Source organism: Euleptes europaea, chromosome 3, assembly GCF_029931775.1.
Source record: "Euleptes europaea isolate rEulEur1 chromosome 3, rEulEur1.hap1, whole genome shotgun sequence".
NCBI classification, from domain to species: Eukaryota; Metazoa; Chordata; class Lepidosauria; order Squamata; family Sphaerodactylidae; genus Euleptes; species Euleptes europaea.
The window spans coordinates 113,620,478-113,641,963 of record NC_079314.1 but is presented as its reverse complement, the minus strand read 5'-3'; the positions used below and the strand labels follow the sequence as shown (position 1 = coordinate 113,641,963).

The following is a 21,486-nucleotide window of genomic DNA, read 5'->3' as shown; positions in this document are numbered from 1 at the left end:
TAACAATAAAATTTCAAAACACTAACAATTCATTGCACATCTATACAAAATCCAATTAAAACCTTTTAGTTGAAATGTATTCAACAAAACTGATGAACTTGATCCAGTGGTACCAGCTTTTCAAAGTCTGGGGAAAAATTCTGATAGTTTCCACCAAATTTGCCAGCATCGTGCCGTAGCTTGAGCTATTGTAAATTAGTGAACAACACAGTTGAAGGGGCCCACCTCTAGCGCCCCCCTGCTGCCTAGGGCTGTTGACATTTTTTTGGGTAAAGTTCGGCTTCGGCAAATTTGGCCCTTTTAAATTCGGGCCGTGCCGAAGTCCGAACTCCCCCGCTTCGGATCCCCAAAATTAGGCGGGAGATCCGGAGTTTGGGGAAAAATTCGGCCGGGTCTTTGAAGTGCTCTTCTTCTTAACTGGGACATACAATTATTAGGATAGACAGTTACGGAGATAAACAGCCGCAAGGGGCAATCACTGTCACTTTTTCAAATCCCCTCTGGGAGCTTTTCCTCAAGCTGGGCCTTGCCCAAAGTTCCTGCCACCCAACCTCAGACATTAACTTGATTTATCCTGGTCAACCTCATGTCAGGTCTCATTTCACAAGGCCAATACATGCTAAACATAGCAGAAACACTATCAACAAACTTATTGCCCGTGGAATCTCCTCTCATACTGAGTCCAAAAGTCACAACTGCTTTGTTGGAAGGCAGATTTTTTAAATTATTTTTTAATATGTTATTTATTTTATATTAGGGGTACAGAAGGGTGGGAAAGGGATGGGTAATCATGAAAGGATGTCCGTCTAAGGATAAAAAGAAAAACCGCATAAACACTTCGTCTTAAAAGATTAATCTAGCAGACTACATTGTAACTTTTATAACTTTTGTGTTAGTTATTATCCGGGCAAGAATATAAATGCATTCAAAGAATAGCCATCTTATATGTTTTGTAAATGTCCAAACAATATTCTGCTCTACGCTGGGAGGCTGCCTTATGATTTTATAGCGTTTAATTTTTAACATTATTTCGATTAACCTTCAACCTCAACATATCTGTAAAGCAGTTTCCATTTATCAGTATATTGTTGGAAGGCATATTTTATTATTTTTATTTTGTAAGCTGCCTCAGGCGATTCATGGAGAGGCCTGGAAGAGTCTCCTGGAATGACATCTGATCTTCAGGCTATGCAGCTCAGTTTCCTTAGAGAAAATGGTTGCTTTGGAAGGTGGACTCTCTGGAATTATACCGGCGGTTCCTTCCCCTTCCGCACGCTCACCAGGCTCCATCCCTAAATCTCAAGAAATCTCCCCACCTTGGATTATAACCCCTGGGAGAGGTTGTATAAAAATGTTCTAAATAAATAAATATTCTCAGCTAGTGTACCTTGTGGCAGTGAATTCCACAAGTTAATGGTGCATTGTAGGATAAAGTACTTTGAATCCACTGTCTACCAATTTAGAATCATAGAGTGGTAAGGGGCCATACAGGCCATCTAGTCCAATTCTGATCTGGAGAATCGGGTTCAATTCCCCACTCCTCCACATGAGTGGCGTAGGCTAATCTGGTGAACTGGGTTCGATTCCCCATTTCTCCACATGAAACCAGGTGGGTGACCTTGGACTAGTCACCGTTCTCTCCGATCTCTCTCAGCCCTACCTACCTCACAGGGTGTCTGTTGTGGGAAGGTGGCTGTAAGTCAGTTTGATTCTTCCTTAAGTAGTAAAGAAAGTCAGCATATAAAAACCAACTCTTCTTCTTCCTCATCCTAGTTTGGTACATCACCCCAGGTTTCATGGTGATGGTGGTATAAAATTCCGGCCTATTGGTTAATTCAGTATTATCATGTCATGTCAATGTCAGGAGTCAGGAGTCGTGCGGTCCAGGCAGGCTCTTGACATGAGTTAGGCCCGTTCCTGTTCAAGAGCATCTTTCGGTTTTGTTTCCCTGAGCTGTTCAAACTATCCCCGCTCCCTGCCTTTCCTCCCTGCTCTGACCTTGAGTCACAAGCAGGCAACTTCAGTATTATGGCTTGCTCGCTCCCTGCTTCCCACCAGGCACTGTTATCTCCCAATTCCCAGGCCTGCTTGATCTTGCACCTGGGATTGCTTTGGGCTTAAAGTTATTCTTTGTAGACTGGATGGTCATTAGCAGCTTTGAACCTGTGGATTGCTTATGCTGTACCTGCGGCTCCTGAATAAACGTTTACCTGCTTTAGATCTGCCGGTCTGAGCGAGTGACTTTTTGGGATTGCCGAGGTTGGCTGGAGAACCTCACAGCCAAGTGATTTTTCATCTTTTGAAAGGCTCTTTGTTTGTTTGTTTTTAACACTCCAGTAAGCCTTCCTTTTTGAATGGAATGCCTCCCCTGCCTACTGTACGTTTGGACCAGTCAGCTGAGGACACCGTCACTACAGAAAACAGACATTGCTGCCAAGAGATGGTTGGGTTTTTCGCAATGAGCTAAGCTCAGTTCGATTACTGTCATTATATGAGGGGGTGGAGAAAAAGCAGGTCTTGCAATGTTATAGGTCAATGGGTCTTTGTTGCTTTCCCAGCCACGCAAGACAAGGAAAGGAGACCCACTGTCAGATTTCTTAATGTTTCCAGGTGGCAACAGTGGTCCCTGAACTACTGTGTCAGGGGTGGAGAAAGTTAACTCATTCAAAGAATCATAGACTCATAGAGTTGGAAGGGACCACCAGGGTCATCTAGTCCAGCCCCCTGCACAATGCAGGAAATTCACAACTACCTCCCCACACACACACACAGTGACCTCTACTCTACGCCCAGAAGATGGCCAAGATGCCCTCCCTCTCATCATCTGCCTAAGGTCATAGGATCAGCATTGCTGACAGATGGCCATCCAGCCTCTGCTTTAAAACCTCTAGGGAAGGAGAGCTCACCACCTCCCGAGGAAGCCTGTTCCACTGAGGAACCGCTCTGTCAGAAAGTTCTTCCTAATGTTTAGAAGGAAACTCTTTTGATCTAATTTCAACCCATTGATTCTGGTCTGACTTTCTGGGGCAAGGGAAAACAGCTCCACACCATCCTCTATATGACAGCCCTTCAAGTACTTGAAGGTGGTTATCATATCACCTCTCAGTCATCTCCTCTCCAGGCTAAACATACCCAGCTCTTTCAACCTTTCCTCATAGGAATTGGTCTCCAGACCCCTCACCATCTCCGTTGCCCTCCTCTGGACACGTTCCGGCTTGTCTACATCCTTCTTAAATTGAAATGCCCAAAACTGAACACAATACTCGAGGTGAGGTCTAACCAGAGCAAAGCGATACCATTTCACCAGTGCTATGTTCCTGATCTAACGTGCCCCCTCAAAACTGCCCCACTCAAGAAAGTCAGAAGCAGCTGTGTGTCCCCACAACAGACACCCTGTGAGGTAGGTGGGGCTGAGAGAGTGTGACTAGCCCAAGGTCACCTAGCTTGCTTCATGTGTAGGAGTGGGGAAACAAATCCAGTTCACCAGATTAGCCTCTGCCATTCATGTGGAGGAGTGGGGAATCAAACCCGCTTCTCCAGATCAGAGTCCACCTCTCCAAACCACTGCTCTTAACCACTAGACCACGCTGGTTGAAACAGTTGGCCATGTTTTATTTTATTGTAATTTCTATTCAGAAATTCGTAATCAACAATGAAGCCCTTTGCAGACATGTAGACTGAATGCCTCCGATTCCTGTAATGCTTCCTTTGTATTGAATAATTGTTCGCCCTATGCTCTGGAGAAGGCAGCACAATTTTTAAAGATTGCTATAGAACGCCGCGAATTATTTAAATAGACGGATGTGTTAGCTCACAACACTATCTTATGCAAGGGTCTTTTAACCAATTTGTAAAGTTATATCTCAAATATTTATATTTTTGCATGCTACCGTATGTACAGTGATTTTATGCCCATAAAGGACAATGACTGACTGGGCTTCATTATTAGTTGTAATTCAGCAGTGAGGTAGCTTAGGTTGAAGATGTGTGCGTGCTCCAAGGTCACCAGGCGAGCTTCCATAGCAGAGCAGGGATTTGAACCCAAGACTTCCAGATCCTAGTCCGAGACTCTAACCGCTAGAGCCCCTTTTGATTTTATTGAAACAGTTTGATTTATATGCATGTTCCTCGTGTTAAAACAAATGCGAACCAGGAACGGAGAATCCCCGGGCTCTCCAGTTAAAGGGACTGGGCAAGTAGGTGATGTGAAAGACCTCTGCCTGAGGCCCTGGAGAGCCGCTGCCCCTCTGAGTAGACAATACTGACTTTGATGGACCAAGGGTCTGATTCAGTATAGGGTAGCTTCATAGGGAGGGCCTGTGGCTCAGTGGTAGAGCATCTGCTCGGCATGCAGAAGGTCCCCAGGTTCAGTCCCCGGCATCTCTAGTTAAAGGGACTAGGCAAGTAGGTGATGTGAAAGACCCCTGCCTGAGACCCTGGAGAGCTGCTGTCGGTCTGAGTAGACAATACTGACTTTGATGGACCAAGGGTTTGATTCAGTATAAGACAGCATCATGTGTTCATGTGTTCATGAGAACTGGCACCAGAGAAGGGAGGTTTGGGGTGGAAGAAAAACCTGTCCCCCGGTGCCTTGTCGATTTGCAAATCACAGCTCATCGGGAGTGAGCCACATCATCAAATCCCTGCGGCTGAACATCAGCGAAGGCAGGATGCAAGGAAAGAAACCTTTTCTTCATTCATAGTGGGCTGTTGTGTCTAAGAGGGGCTGTATTCAAGTCCCCATATTGCAGCTCTCTGAACACAGAGGTCTGTTCACAGGCCAACCGCTGAACACAAGGCGTCTTTCAGGCTTTTATAAAATAAAGCCAAGACAGCCCGGCCCTTGATCTCTTTGCTTCTTACGTGGTTTTCGGGGGGGGGGGGTGTCACTGTGAATGAAATCTTTTATGGGAGTTTGGAGATGCCCGGCTAAATAAATATAAGATGGGAAGCACAAGGCTGTCATTATGAATCCAGCGTACTCGCTGTTAGACTTGTATATAAAAGGGTTCAAACTGGGTATTTCCTAGGGAAGGAAAAACATGAATGCTAGCATTATATCAGCACTGCACTGTTCGCGTGGGGCTTATGAAAAGTCCACAGGGTTCTCCAATGTTTGAGATGCTTGCGCTACTCTGACCGCGTTACATTTATTTTGTATTTGGTGTTGTGACTGTCAAGTGATCTGACCCCCAGGTAGCGTCTGTGGGTGCCAGGGTCTTTCCTGACACCCACTTGCTTCTTCCGCAAAAGTGATGAGCCAATCCTGCCTTCCCTGATCCTCAGTGAAGCAAGTATAGAGTTGCCAACCTCCAGGTGGGGACTGGAGATCCCCCGGAATTACAACTGATCTCCAGACTACAGAGATGCTTTATTTATTTAAAACATTTATTCCACTTTTCTTGGAGAAAATGGCTGCTTTGGAAGGTGGACTGGATGGCGTTATACCTTGGGGTGGTAGACTTTCATCTGGAGAACCGGGTCTGATTCCCCAATCCTCCACATGAGCGGCGGACACTAATCTGCTGAACCGGTTTGGTTTCCCCCACTCCTACACATGAAGCCAGCTGGGTGACCTTGGGCTAGTCACACTTTCTCAGCCTCACCTACCTCACAGGGTGCCTGTTGTGGGGAGGGGGAGGGAAGGTGATTGTAAGCCGGTTTGTTTCTTTCTTAAGTGGTAGAGAAAGTTGGCATATAAAAACCAAATCTTCTCCTTCTCCTCCTCCTCCTGAGGTCCTTCCCTTCCCTAAAGCCCACCCTCCCAGGCTCCACCCTCAAATATCCAGGTATTTCCAAACCCAGAGTTGGCAACCCCAAGCAGGACGTGCTTGTGAACAGCCCAGCAGGAATGGTTTTTTGTGTCTCCGGGAAACAGCTGCCTCTATCATAGGAGGATACTTGGCATGGAATCTACTAGCACTGTATGGAAAGTCCCAACATTTTGTGATTGGCCCCACCTCCAGGGCAACCGTTTTGCGATGGTCTGCCAACTGGTGGGAGACTGGGGGAGAGGATGATGGCGATGGAGTGATGTCACTTCCTGGGAAACCCCAAGTGACGTCAGTCCTCTCTGGGAATCATTGGAAACTCTGTGGTAACCCTAGTTTCCAATGATTCCTAGAGGGGACTGACATCACTTCTGAGTTTGCCACGGAACTGACATCATGCTTCTGGCCAAATCTACAAGTTGCCCTGCCTTACTACCAATAGCAACAACACCAACGTTTGTAATACCCAGACTTGGAATGCAAACATCCGTGGCTTATAATGCTCCCCTCGCATCCAAGACGAAGTATTCGGGCCAGTTCTGTTCAAACGCCCACCGGTTCAATTTCTGTCCCATTCACAAGTCGTGAGCAGGGAGTCGGTTGTTCAGACGCTGTTTGGGCGCATGCCGTTTGCACAGTTGCAACGTTTCGTTGTTCAGACGCTGTTTGGGCGCATGCCGTTTGCACAGTTGCAACGTTTCCTCGCACGGTTGAATGGTTTCCTCGCAGCGGCTCCTGCTGATACCCATCTGCCTCTTCCAATTTTTGAAAGGTGCTCATAGCCACAGGGGCTGCAGCGGCAAGAACCTGCCAGATCTGGGGGTTCTCCTTTCACAAGAATCTCTCAGCTCTGCTTCCATAAAACAGAGGCAACCGGCAGCATGTAGTTCTGCTCTGTTTTCATATGCTGTCATGATGAGCCTTTTTAGCGGCTGATATTCCCGACTGGTTTCTTTCTTGGCGCACCATTGTTACACCTTATGCCAAAGCTGGTTAGACTACAGCCAGGGAGACCCAGGTTCGAATCCCCACTCTGCTATGAAACTTGTTGGGTGATCTTGGGCCAGTCTCTCTCTCTCTCTCTCTCTCTCAGCCTAACCTACCTTACAGGGTTGTTGTGAGGATGAAACAGATAAGGGAGAATCAAGCATGACAAGGGTTGCCAGCTCCTGGGTGGGAAATACCTGGAGATTTTGGGGGCGGAGCCTGAGGAGGGCGGGGTTTGGGGAGGGGAGGGACTTTAATGCCATAGAGTCTAATTATCCAGTTGTTCTCCAGGGGAACTGATCTCTGTCGTCTGGAGATCGGTTGTAATAGCGGGAGATCCCCAGCCACCACCTGGAGGATCCACAGCTGACTCCTATCTATATCTCCTAATACGTTTCCCTCTAGCTAGTATCAGTTGCATAACCTCTCAGTAGGAATAAGGAACCTTGGGTCTTGAACCATATCAGGTCAACAATTCTATGGGGTAAGAAAATATTTTTTTGAAGGATTGTTATATATAAATGTGTACATTCATTAAAAATGCAATCAACTGAAGAAGCCAATTAGGCGAAACGACCACTTATCTAGAAGTGTCGTCTTTTGATTTATGATTGGAACCTTCTTTGCATTTTCCCCGGAGAGACGGTCGGTCTGGAGCACGGCCATCGTGGGAAAGTTGGGTTTCATAGGAGCTTTTCTTCATGGTAGTCGGGTTTGACTCTTTTTGGTTTATGAACTTTATATTGGACTCTCCTATGAACTGGGAATGAACTTGAATTCCTTTTGAAATATTGCTTTGGTGTATTTGGTTGGATGTTTACTATTTCTTTGGTCATTATATGAACATGAACAAAGGTTTTTGTACCATACATTTTTCTAGTTGTATTTATTGTGATTGAGCCACGTGCTGTTGTTCTTATTTACCACCTGGAGGTTGGCAACCCTAAGTGTGACACTCAGCTCCTTGGGGAAAAAAGGTGGGATCCATAGATAAGAAGATTTGATACACCGTATGCAAAAACGGATTGATTCTGATGGTAATACTTCCACCAAATTTTGCTACCACGGTTGGGGTGGGGGAGAGACAACAGCGGCTTCATCCTGAGCGAGGAGAACCCATGTCAGTAACTGGAATTTTCAAATCAAAACAGGGTGCTCACAAGATTGGGTAATATCCCTGTGTGAAAGTTGTGCTGCTGGGAGCCAGACTCCCAGCAGGCCATCCTCATATATAAGTAAAACTAGAACATAAGTGAGGTAACACATGTTCTTCTGGGGAACAGAGATCTTTATGGTGTAACCAGGCATTTTAATTATTCATCGAAGCCAGATGCAATGTTTTAAAACATGCAAATGAGACATGAGACAAAATGCATTCCTCAGAAGCCTGAACATCGCATTTCTGGGAAAGCGAACAGCATTGTAGTAACCCACTCGCTAAAAGCACTTTGTCACTGAACAATCTCCAAAGAAAATCTGCCATAATATACCCTCCCCGGAATTTAACTGAACAAAACGGAGATCAGAGATCACGAAAAATGGTCTGGAAAGGAAACTGAGACACAAACGTAGCCCGAACAAGCACAGGCAGTTAACTAAAAGCTTTTCTCAAATTACTAAATTATAGCCCTCTGAAACAATCTGGTATTGAAAATATAGGGAATGTGGTAAGAAAAAGAATGTTAAATACAGACAAAATGAAGAAGAGATGCCATTGCTTGCTTAGATTGCCAGTATTAACTCCTCCAAGGGGAAAGGCCCCCCCAAAAAAGATATCCTAAATTTATGTGATTATGATTAATCATAGTTCTGGAAATTTACTGGAAGAGTTATGTCACAGGGTTTAAAGGAAACAGCCCCAAACCATCCGAGAATTCACATTGACATAAATTCACCTAATTTATTTACTGGACTGTGGCCAACGAAGTTGGAAGAAGTTTAAAAATAAACTTTGGTCAATGTATGTGATTCTAAGAGTCGGTTCCAGGCATAATTTACAAATCGAGGGACTGGGAACGCTCCCCCTAAAGCCAGGCTCTCAAATGCAGAATAATGAGGCAGGGGTTAGGTGGCAGACCAGAAGGACAATTACCCCCTTCTGGAGATATCCCCTTTCCCTTCCAATACTTCACAGGCTGGAGGGGGGGGATGGGTAGAAATATGGGGGCCCGGCACTTCTGGAGGTCATCGCTTTGGGGCGATGATGTAGGATTCACCCAGTTTGGGGCAAATCCCAGAGAGTCACCTGCTCTGATGACCTCACTTCCCATTTCGTACGATACCGCAATGCCGAGGACCCTCAGTTGGCCTTGGATAGCAGGGCCACCTGGCCCGATACAGAGAGCTGTCCACCCTGGGAGCGAAGAGCGCTGGAAGGGGGCTGCCTCTCGCCTGTAGCGAACTGCACATTCATTGTTGTGTGCCAGTGCGATACCGGTGCACCTGTCATCGTTCCCCCCCCCCAATTCCTCCCAGTGAGAGAGTCGATTTTAAAAGGTGCATGACAGGCCCACGATGCTCCTAGGATATACATAATCCATCTTGGGGCAGGGAGTTCCACAATTTAGCCATGTATTGTGTGAAGCAATAATTCCTTTTGTCTGTTTTGAATCTCTCACCCTCCAGCTTCAGCAGATGACCCCGTGTTCTGGTATTATGAGAGGGAGAAAAGCTTCTCCCTGTCCGCTCTCTCCATATCATGCATAATTTTATAGACCTCTATCGTATCTCACCTTAACCAAGCTAAACAGCCCTAGGCGTTTCAACCACTCCTCACAGGGCAGTTGCTCTAGCCCCCTGATCATTTTGGTTGCTCTTTTCTGCACCTTCTTTGTATGAACCTTTACTCTAAGGCAAGGACCTTTCGAACATACGAACATAAGGAAAGCCATGCTGGATCAGACCAAGGGCCCATTGAGTCTAGCAGTCTGTTCACATAGTGGCCAACCAGGTGCCTCTAGGAAGCCCCCAAACAAGACAACTGCAGCATTGTCCTGCCTGTGTTTCACAGCACCTAATATATTCGTCATGCTCCTTTGATCCTGGAGAGAATAGGTATGTATCATGACTAGTATCCATTTTCACTAGTAGCCATGAATACCCCTCTCCTCCATGAACATGTCCACTCCCCTCTTAAAGCCTTCCAAGTTGGCAGCCATCACCACATCCCGGGGCAGGGAGTTCCACAATTTAACTATGCGTTAAATTCTGCTCAGAGGTCTGACCCTCAGGCTGGCCAGAGAGTAACAAACCCTTTTTTTTGGGGGGGGGGGAGGTTTTTTTTTGGAAGAACCTGCTGCGTATGTGTGGGCTGCAAGAGCTTCACTCCACTACCTCTTTGCAAGGCTAGTTCCCTCTCTGCATTACCCCTGGTGCTCCGCTTGGGTTTCTTCTCCCCAACTCCCAACTTTGACACTAGTGAGGCTCTTTCTGTCACAAGATTTCCTGTCCCATGCTTGAAGTTCAGAGGGTCCCTTGCTTCCATCGAGTATGAAAATGTGGGCGCCAACTAGGGTTGCCAAACTCCAGGTGGTTAAGCCAAAATTCACACAGAAACCATATATTCAATATTTGCAATTATATTCCAATACTTCGTCCCCCAACAAACCATAAATACAAAAAACCTCCACAATTGTTGTATAATACAATTTCATCAAATATGATTAACAGGGAAGTATATAAATATTTCTATCTAATATTATTTCTTTCTCTTACAGCAATATATTCATTCATCAGATGTCAAACAGGCGGGGAAGACGGCCGTTTCGTTCTTCATCAGTTCCTCTACCTATCATCAATAAAAATTCATATAATAACATATCATCCTCATCAGAGTGATGTAGTGGTTAAGAGCGGTGGTTTGAAGCGGTGGATTCTGATCTGGAGAACCGAGTTTGATTCCCCACTCCTCCACATGGGCGGCGGAGGCTAATCTGGTGAACTGGGTTTGTTTCCCCACTCCTACACATGAAGTCAGCTGGGTGACCTTGGGCTAGTCACACTCTCTCAGCCCCACCCACCTCACAGGGTGTCTGTTGTGGGGAGGGAAGGGAAGGGGATTGTAAGCCTGTCTGAATCTCCTTTAAGTGGTAGAGAAAGTCGGCATATAAAAATCAACTCTTCTTCTTCTTTTTCTTGTTCTTCTTCTTCTTGACTTTCCTATATTATTTTGTGTGACAATAAAAATTTACTACACAGAAATGTTTATCTTCTACCAAAACTCCAGGTGGTGGCTGACGATCTCCTGCTATTACAACTGATCTCCAGGTGATAGAAATCAGTTCCCCTGGAGAAAATGGGCAATCGGACTCTATGGCATTGAAGTCCTTCCCCTTTCCAAACCCTGCCCTCCTCAGGCTCCGCCCCAAAAGCCTCCAGGTATTTCTCAAGCCAGAGCTGGCAACCCTAGCGCTGACTCTGGCAAGGCTGAAGACCACTGGTTGAAGGTTAGGGTTGCCAACTCCAGGTTGGGAAATTCCTGGAGATCTGGGGATGGAGGCTAGGGAAGGTGGCGTTTGGGGAGGGGAGGGACCTATGAGAGCATGAGTCCATCTTCCAAAGCAGCCATTTTCTCTAGAATTGATCTCTGTAGTCTGGAGATCAGTTTAATTCTTGGAGATCTCCAAGCCCAACCTGGAGGTTGGCAACCGTATCTAAGATATGGATTGCGGTGTCCTTACAACACCCCTCTACTTGGAAGACTGCAAAATGCTAAATTTATGAGGGAGGGCTGGCATGTTTTCAGATGGAAGAAACTGTAACACATTTCATCCTTTATTGATTCGAAATGCGGCTCCTACCGCGGAGCATAATTTCATTCATAGGAAAAGCTTGTCATCGCCAGCAGAAACAATAATTATTGTGCGCGGAAAATAACAATCTGTCACAGTAGCACAATGGAGATGCTGAATTGGAAATTCTGAAATGGGTAAGTCTTCCTGAATAACTTGGCTGTGAGAGGAAACGTTTTAAAAATGGGGTCATACCTCTGTGCTGGATCTCATGAAGATACCCCCAGGTTCAATCTCTGGCACCTCCAGTTTGTTAAAAAATGAATTTCAGAGAGGAGGAGTTGGTTTTTATATGCCGACTTTCTTCACCACTTAAGGAAGAATCAAACCGGCTTACAATCACCTTCTCTTCCCCTCCCCACAACAGACACCCTGTGAGGTAGGTGAGGCTGAGAGAGTGTGACTAGCCCAAGGTCACCCAGTTGGCTTCATGTGGAAGAATGGGGAAACAAATCGTTGCTGGTTAATGACCGTAATAAATTGAAATTGAATTGAGGAAACAAATCAAGTTCACCAGATTAGCCTCCGCCGCTCAGGTGGAGGAGTGGGGAATCAAACCCGGTTCTCCAGATCAGAGTCCACCGCTCCAAACCAGCGCTCTTAACCACTACACCACGCTGGCAGGTGCCGGGTTGAGACTTTGAATGATGCTGCCCATTGGAGCAGACCAACATCTATCTATCGGTAGCTCAATGCAGCATGGCATAATTCTCCATTCCCCGTTGCCTTTCATAACAACTCTGTGAGGTAGGTTAGGCTAAGAGTCAAGGCTAGTCCAAGGTCACAAAGAATCATGGCAGAGGGAGTTTTGAACCCGGATCCCACCTCCCAGATCCCAGCCTTACCATTACACCACACCAGCTCTCTATTGTCATATTCTCTCATTGCAAAGATAATTTGTGAACTGGCCCTATGACAGTCAGTGGTGGTAGACAGTGCCGTCAAGTGGCAGCTGACTTACGGTAAGCCTATAGGGTTTTCAAAACAACAGAGGGACAGAGGTGGTTTGCCATCGCCTGCCTCTGCATGGCAACCCTGGACTTCCCTGGTTGTCTCCCATCCAAGTACTGACCAGGGCCGATCCTGCTTAGCTTCCAAGCTCTGACAAGATCGGGCCAGGCTGGGCCTAGGGATGCCAGCCTCCAGGTGGGACCTGGGGATCCCCCGGAATTACAGCTCATCTCCAGACTACAGAGATCAGTTCCTCTAGAGAAAATGGATGCTTTGGAGGGTGGATTCTGTGGCATTGCCCCCCACTGAGGTCCCTGTCCTCCCCATGCTCTATCCCCAAATCTCCAGGAGTTTCCTAAGCTGGAGCTAGCAACCCTACCTCCCCGTACACCGCCAGTGGCCAGGGGGGGACCTGGCAACCCTACCTGGGTCATCCAGGCCAGAGCCTATGACAATTACATGAAATCACATCCTGAGATTCTTCTCTCATCAGCATCCTCCTCAGCTCTCATTTTAGTCTATGAACCTGAGCACATGCTTAGCCCCTATTATTATTCCAGCAGTCACATACAACAATATGGTTAAGCTAATTAAGGCTGATGATACAGCAAGAGCATATATTTCTTCGTTATTTGCTGGCAAATACTAGTTAAGTAATTATCCATATCCCCCAGACTTTGTTGCCCTAATAAAGAAAAAATATCTCAACAAAGTGAACTTTCAGAACAGAGTGCGGGAAATGGAGGACACAGCTTCACTTTATTACGAAAGGGATACTATAAATGCAAGCCTGTCTTGAAATTAAACCTCAGCGTTGTTGATCCACTGTGGTGTAGTGGTTACGAGTGTTAGACCAGTATCTGGAAGACTCGGGTGCGAATCCCCACTGGTGCCACGGACACACACTGGGTGACCTTGGGCCTGTCACACACTCTCAGCCGACCCTACCTCACAGTGTTGTTAAGGATAAAATGGAGGAGAGGAGAATGGTGTAAGCAATTTTGGGTCCCCATTGGGGAGAAAGACGGGGTACAAACGAATTAAACTTTTAAAAATAAAAATATCTCACGTCGCGACGTGCCAGTGAAAATGATGTGGGTTGTTATGCAGGCTGTATATTGAATGGCTGATAGGGTTGCCAGGTCCCGCTTCACCACCAGCGAGAGGTTTTTGGGGCAGAGCCTGAGGAGGGTGGGGTTTGGGGAGGGAGGGACTTCAATGCCATAGAGTCCTATTGCCAAAGCGGCCATTTTCTCCAGGTGAACTGGTCTCTATCGGCTGGAGATCGGTTGTAACAGCAAAAGATCTCCAGTCACCACCTGGAGGTTCAACAAAAATAGTTACTCAGCTGTTACAATGCAGGTAATCAAAAAACAAACAGTCTATGGCGATATAGGGTATGCAATGTATCACACAAAGCAAGGTTCAAATTCCGGTTTCCAAAAGTATATTTTCAAAAAGTATATTTTAGCTTAGGTAGTTAAGCTTTAAGCAAGTAAATTCATGTTGCTCTTCACATAAATTTCTAAAAAGCGTAATGCTTTTTTACAGCTCATATTAAAACAGCATTAGAATGGATGTCTTTTGAAAGTGATCATCCAGTGAACGTATTGGGACAGGCTCCCGGTATTAAGTTCCTGTTTCACAGATTTCTTCAGCCGCTATCTTAGACGCGGTGATTACAAATAATATTAATGAGCTAAATGGTGGTAAAGCCGTTTGGCTGTGACGTTTGTAATATACCCCGCCGTTTTTTCTTAATATTAATAGGATCCTTTTTTCTTATAATGGTATCCTCAATGAAACCCGGTTATTTCCTTTTCTTTATTCAGTTGTTTTCACCTTGCTTTGTGTGATATTGTATACCCTATATCGCCATAGGTTGTTTGTTTTTTGATTACCACCTGGAGGTTGGCAACCCTACTCCCGAGCCACTGAGTTGAGTATCAGTCGCATGGATCTTCAGGTTTCTGTGTATAACCGAGCCATTTCAAAGGAGTGAAGCAATTTCTGCCTTGTCATTATAATAAGTCATTTCCATCAAAGTCTATTAGCGATTAGGCCAAAGATATCACTCTTCCTTCTAACAGCTTTCTTCAGCTTTTGAAATTACCACCGGGGAGGGGGGGCAATCGAGTCTAAGCTATCACAAATGGAGACGGCAGAAATCAGACCAGATTTGCTAAGAAGGGATTTCCACAGTTATGTGCCCATTTTCTTACAGAAGGGTAGAAATGATTTGTGAGGCGAGGTGCCCTCCGGAAACATAGGGTAAGACATTTATTTTTGAGAGAAAGGGGAACCAAGCAGAAACCTTGGCGTTGATTCTTCTAAGCGGGTGGGAATGTTCCCCTCAAACCAGAGTGCCAATGTCAACCAAAAAATAGTATCTGATGGGTTCATGAAGAGGAAACTTGGCTGCCTGCTTTAGGACATCTGACAGCAAAGCTGATTCTATTACCTTGGGCAGTTCATGGGAGGGAGGGCATCTTGGCCATCTTCTGGTCACTGGGGGTGTGTGGGGGAAGTTAGTTGTGAATTTCCTGCATTGTGCAGGGGGTTGGACTAGATGACCCTGTGGTCCCTTCCAACTCTATGATTCTATGATTCTAACCCTCAGAGTCTTGTTCTTTCAAGAATAATAAGTTTTGCCGGCCATCTTTACTGGGAAAGGGTCTAAAGATGGTACAACTCCTTGGGTACGATATGCTAGAATTGCAAGCTGCCATACGTTGGCACGCTTGAGCATCCACCAGTTCGGCTCACTTCCTGCTCCCCTGGTATGAGCAGGGAGCCAAGTGTTTTGTAAGCTGTTCAGATGTGTCTAATTGAATTTGGATGCCCCTGATTGCTTTCCCCTGCTATTACAGTGTTTTTCCGCAGCAGCTGTTGACAGTGGCACCCCTCCACCCTCCCGCCATTCATCTGTCATCACCTCCAATTTTAAAAGGCACAGAGTTAAATGGGGGGGGAAATAGTTTGAGATTTTGGAACTGAGACTTACTAATAGTGCTTGAAGCATAAAAAAAGGAGTGGTAAGCTGCAGTGCTGCAGTCAAAAGCTCTGCTCATGACCTGAGTTCGATCCCGACAGAAGTCATAGAATCATAGAGTTAGAAGGGACTACCAAAGTCATATAGTCCAACCCCCTGCACAATGCAGGAAATTCACAACTACCTTCCCCCCCACACCCCCAGTGACCCCTACTCCACACTCAGAAGATGGCCAAGTTCCCCTCCCTCTCATGAACTGCCTACGGTCATAGAATCAGCATTGCTGACAGATGGCCATCTAGCCTCTTCTTAAAAACCTCCAGGGAAGGAGAGCTTACCACCTCCCAAGGAAGCCTGTTCCACTGAGGAACTGCTCTAACTGTTAGGGGGAAAAAACTGTTAGGAAAAAAAATTAGGTTTCAGGTAGCTCAAGGTTGACTCAGCCTTCCATCCTTCAGAGGTCGGTATAAGGAGTACCCAGCTAGCTAGGGGTAAAGTGTAGACAACTGGGGAAGGCAAGGGCAAACCACCCCATAAACATAGTCTGCCTAGTAAACGTTGGGCTGATGTCACCCCATGGGTCAGTAATGACCCGGTGCTTCATGCATAAAAAGACTCTTGTTATACTGCACTAAAGCTCAGTATTGGTGGCTGCCACTGCTCTGAGAAGCAGCAGGAGACTTAAAAAAAAACAAAAAACCCATGGCATCATGTTCTTACCAGATGTAGCAAAGGGTAGCTCTAGGAATTGCCAGGAACTCTATGATTTTACCATAGAATTTCTGGTGATTCCTAGAGCTACCCTTTGACACTTCCAGTAATTTTTGCTGGAAGTGACATAGTGCCACATTTTGTGCTGCTGACTAGGGGTGTGCATTTAGCTTTGCTGAACCGAAAAAAATCCCTTTTGGGCTTTTTTCGGCAACAAAAATGGCGCCCTTAATAGTGGCCAACAAATCCGAATTTTAAAAAGCTGAAAAAAAATCAGCTTTTTTCATGTTTTTGGGATTCCCCATAAGCTTTAATGGGAGACTTTAAATCTCCCTGCTCCATTATAGTCTATGGAGAATATTTCCAGGGCTCGAGGGGCTTTTTTAAAAGATAGAGACACTGGATTTGCAGCATAACTGCTGGTGACTCTCCTTACAAGATCCCCCAAGTTTTGTAAAGATTGGGTCAAGGGGTCAAATTTTATTGGCTCCAAAAATTAGGGCTGACCCTGCTTAGCTTCTGAGATCTGATGAGATCAGGCTAGCCTGGGCCATCCAGATCAGGCCCAACCAACATCTACTAGTCATAAGCACTGAGTGGAACCTCCATGTTCCATAGCAATGTACCTCTAATTAACAGATGCTTTGGGGACACAACTGGGAGTGGTCACATCCTGCCTGAGAGTCTCCCAGAAACTGGAAACGGGATGCCAGATTAACAACAATAAATATAAATAATTTACAAAATCGGTCCCCCACCTTTCTACCCTATCAGGGCCCCCAAAGGCAGCAGATTAGCGGGACCCCTGATCCAATCGAGCAGCGGCTGTTCTAATTATTATCTTTCCGGAGAAGTGAAGCTGAGGAATGAACCACTAGACACCTCTTTATTTTTGAAAAGGTTGTCTTTCCACGTTTGGTACGGCACCACAGTTTAGAACTATCATAGGGACCACGTGAAGACACCCCTTTGTTATACCGCCCCGCTGTGAAATGAACATAATACAACTCATTTTAAAAAACCTGTTCAAAGCCCTGTTACTATCCTAATTCCATTACTAGCGTCCTCCGTAAGATTATGTTTACCCCTGAAATGAATGTGACTTACTATAAATAGGAGTTTGATGCCTACACTTCAAGAAACAAAAGGATAAGGAAGGCAGATTTTACATGAAGACGTGTATTGTGATATGATGGAGGAAACCATTCTTGGGGTTGGAGAAGTGGTGACCTTGGGTTAGTCACATTCTCTCAGCCTCACCTATCTCACAGGGTGTCTGTTGTGGGGAGGGGAAGGGAAGGTGACTGTAAGTCAGTTTGATTCTTCCTTAAGTGGTAGAGAAAGTTGCCATATAAAAACCAACTCATCCCCTTTAATGTCCAAGACGGTGAACAAGACAAGAACACCAGCATGGTGCAGTGGTTAAGAGCAGTGGTTTGGAGCAGTGGACTCTAATCTGGAGAACCGGGTTTGATTCCCCATTCCTCCACATGAGCGGCAGAGGCTAATCTGAACTGGATTTGTTTCCCCGCTCCTACACATGAAGCCAGCTGGGTAACCTTGGGCTAGTCACAGTTCTCTTAGAGCTTTCTCAGCCTCACCTACCTCACAGGGTGCCTGTTGTGGGGAGGGGGAGGTGATTGTAAACTGGTTTGAGTCTCCCTTAAGTGGTAGAGAAAGTCAGCATATAAAAACCAACTCTTCTTCTATAAAGCACCATGCAAACTGATATCCTTATGAATAACAGTTGTAATAACTTATATTTTAAAAGCTAATACAGCACTCGAGATTTAATGAAACCGAGTCATCTTTGGCTAATCTAAGTAATTAATTTTGCTGGACTGGGGGCGGGATTCATTACACATATACCAACCAAACTTGTCCTTGGGATCAGATTGGGCAAGAAATAATTAACTGGTGCGAAAAGACAAGCCTACCCAAAGATATCTGAAAGCTCCAAGCAACACAATTTCCATAGCTTTTTGAAGAAGAGAAGAATATGAGGACGCTGGAAGCTGCTTTGGGTCCCCATTGGGCGTTGTATCAATGTAGTAAATAAAAGGAAATGAAAAAGGAAATGAAAGAACATTAAAGAACACATGTGTGCGGTCAAGGAGAGCAAAACAGAGCAATCATCTTGGTTCTAAGCCTCACTTCGCTGCCTCCTCTTTGTGAAATTCCACACACTTTCAAGTATGGCTTTGGTACAATTACGCGCCATTATGCAGAAGAAGAAGAGGAGTAGTAGTTGGTTTTTATAAGCCGACTTTCTCTACCACTTAAGGAAGAAACAAACCGGCCTAGAATCACCTTCCCTTCCCCTCCCCACAACAGACTCCTCCACATGCGCGTCGGACTCTAACCTGGTGGACTGGGTTGGTTTCCCCACTCCTACACATGAAGCCTGCTGGGTGACCTTGGGCTAGTCACAGTTCACTCTGAATTCTCTCAGTCTCACCTATCTCACAAGTTGTGTGTTGTGGGGAGAGGAAGGCGATTGTACTTAAAGGTAGAGAAAAGTGAGGTATAAAAACCAGCTCCTCCTCCTCTTCATCTATTAGCCCATCAGTAGGGCCATCAGGAGATGAGAACAGCAGACATATAAACTCCCCTCCATCAAGCCTCAATACAGCTCGGCTGAAAATCCCTTCCCCCCAACCAACATTGGGCGTAAATTTTAATTGCTGTTTGTACTGTGTGTTCTTTTTAATTCCCCAGAGCTGCCATGAAACGTAGGATTAAAATATAATAAACAGGCGCAAATGGGACGCCGAACTAGAGCTTCATTACAGAGGAACCAGCCCTGCTATCTTTGGAGAAGAAAGAGCTAAAAATAAAATTGCTGTCTTTTTTTTTTTTTTAAGGGAGAAGCCGAGACTCACAGGAAGGAGGATTCAGAGCTTCCTCTTGGCTCCTGCAGAATTGCAGAGTATTACCCTGCCTCCCCCCCCCCAATATTCCTCTTCCATAAACATGTCACTTTTTTGCCCGACACTACTGCAGACTGACACACGCCTGCTGAAATGTGGGTCCAGCATCACTAAGATTTATACGCTGTTGTCGACTTCAGCCTGCTATGCAGTTCCAGGGCTGCATGCGCAGGATATAAATCCTGCTGTTCCAACACCGTGTCCGTAAACAAAGGGGATATTTTCCAGTGCCTGGCAAGCCAGTACACTTCCAAAGAAACCATTTCTGCTCATATAAACATAAGAAAAGCCCTGCTGGATCAGACCAAGGCCCATCAAGTCCAGCAGTCTGTTCACTCAGTGGCCAACCAAGTGCCTCTAGGAAGCCCACAAACAAGACAACTGCAGCAGCACCATCCTGCCTGTGTTTCACAGCACCTAATATACTCGGCATGCTCCTCCGATCCTAGAGAGAACAGGTATGCATCATGACTGGTATCGGTTTTGACTAGGAGCCATGAATAACCCTCTCCTCCATGAACATGTCCACGCCCCTCTTAAAGTCTTCCAAGTTGGCAGCCATCACTACAACCTGGGGCAGGGAGTTAAACAAGTTAACTATGCGTTGTGTGAATAAATATTTCCTTTTGTGTGTTTTAAATCTCTCACCCTCCAGCTTCAGCAGATGACCCCACGTTCTGATATTATGAGAGAAGGAGAAAAGCTTCTCCCTGTCCACTCTCTCCCTACCATGCATAATTTTATGTCTCCCCTTAAACACCTTCTTTCCAAGCTAAACAGACCAAACCTTACCTTTTCTGAATGATGCTGGGGTTTGCTGTGACCAGCTGAGTCTTGGACCCGACGTCCCTGCTGTATTGACTGGAGAGAGGCGATAGGTTGCATCTGAAAGAAACAGAACCGCACAAGCTGTTTTAAAATCTATTCTTCTTGTTCTGGCACAGAATTTTAAAAAAACACACAGAAGATTTCCTATCAACATATGAGCGCTCACAAATGTTCAACAGCTCCTTTTCCTACCCACAGTGAGATTCTCTAGTGCAAGACCGACATATGGATATATGGGACAAGGACTTCTTGGTGGTGACTCCAAGAGCGCAGAATTCCCTCCCCCATGTGGGGACTCTGGCACCATCCTTCTTGGGGTTTTCTTTGTAAACCAAATAGGTATGTCAAATAGGGCTGTGGCTCAGTGGCAGAGCATCTGCTTGGCATGCAGAAGGTCCCAGATTCAATCACCAGCATCTCCAGTTCAAGGGACCAGGCAAATAGGTGATGTGAATGACCTCTGCCTGAGACCCTGGAGAGCTGCTGCCAGTCTGAGTAGACAATACTGACTTTGATGGACCAAGGGTCTGATTCAGCATAAGGCAGCTTCATGTGTTCATGACCTGGGATTTGCAGGTTCAGTTCAGCCAAGAAGTTCATTTGGTTAACTTGGCTCAGTAGTTTTCTTCCAGCTAACGTCCCTCACAGGAGTCAAGTGTCACCTTAATGACTAATGGAATTTTATTTACGTCATTTATACCCAGTTTTTCTCCTCTCCTCCAGTGGGTCCTCACAACAACCCTGTGAGATACATTAGGCTGAGAGGGTGTGGATGGACCAAGGTCATCTAGCAAGCTTCCATGGCAAGGATTCAGACCTAGGCCCCTCAAATCCTAGTTCGAACCCAGCCGTTTTGAGCTTGTGGGCACTGTTCAAATTCTGACAAAGGACAGCGGGCACAATCTCAAACTGGCTGCCACAGGAACACACAAACACATGAAGCTGCCTTATACTGAATCAGACCCTTGGTCCATCAAAGTCAGTATTGTCTACTCAGACCGGCAGCAGCTCTCCAGGGTCTCAGGCAGGGGCCTTTCACATCAACTAATCACCTAGTCCCTTTAACTGGAGATGCCGGGGATTGAACCTGGGACCTTCTGCATGCCGAGAAAGATGCTCTACCACTGAGCCGCTGCCCCTCACCCATGCAGCTAAACACAAAATGTCAGGGAGCGAGGTTAGATATATCTGTAATAGTACCTCTTCAACATTTCAGGTAGAAGCTCTGTTTGACAGTATGCCTTTTTAATCTGCACAGCCGCTCAGATGTCCTGCTGGGCAAAAGCCCCATCTAGCCCTGCCTACTTTCTAAAGTACTTGGCAGGCGCCAGAAAAAATTCCAGCGTTGAGGACCCCTGCTTTAACTACTCTTGGCTCTCTTTCAACTTAGCACACCTCACAGGAGTCTTGAAGACTAACAGAATTTCATTCCGGGATAGGCTTTCATGGTCTAGAGCCCACTTCTTCAGACACAATGAAGAACAAGAGTTGGTTTTTATATGCTGACTTTCTCTACCACTTGAGGC

General features: G+C 45.8%; 1 protein-coding gene across 1 annotated transcript in view; it reads right to left on the bottom strand.

The window, feature by feature from the left end:
- ST8SIA1 (ST8 alpha-N-acetyl-neuraminide alpha-2,8-sialyltransferase 1) overlaps positions 1–21,486 on the bottom strand; it is a 98,676-nt gene that overhangs the window by 15,493 nt on the left and 61,697 nt on the right. The window contains exon 4 of the mRNA XM_056846610.1: positions 19,925–20,017. Within this exon, the coding sequence (XP_056702588.1) occupies positions 19,925–20,017 (93 nt within the window). The remainder of the gene's footprint in view (positions 1–19,924; positions 20,018–21,486) is intronic.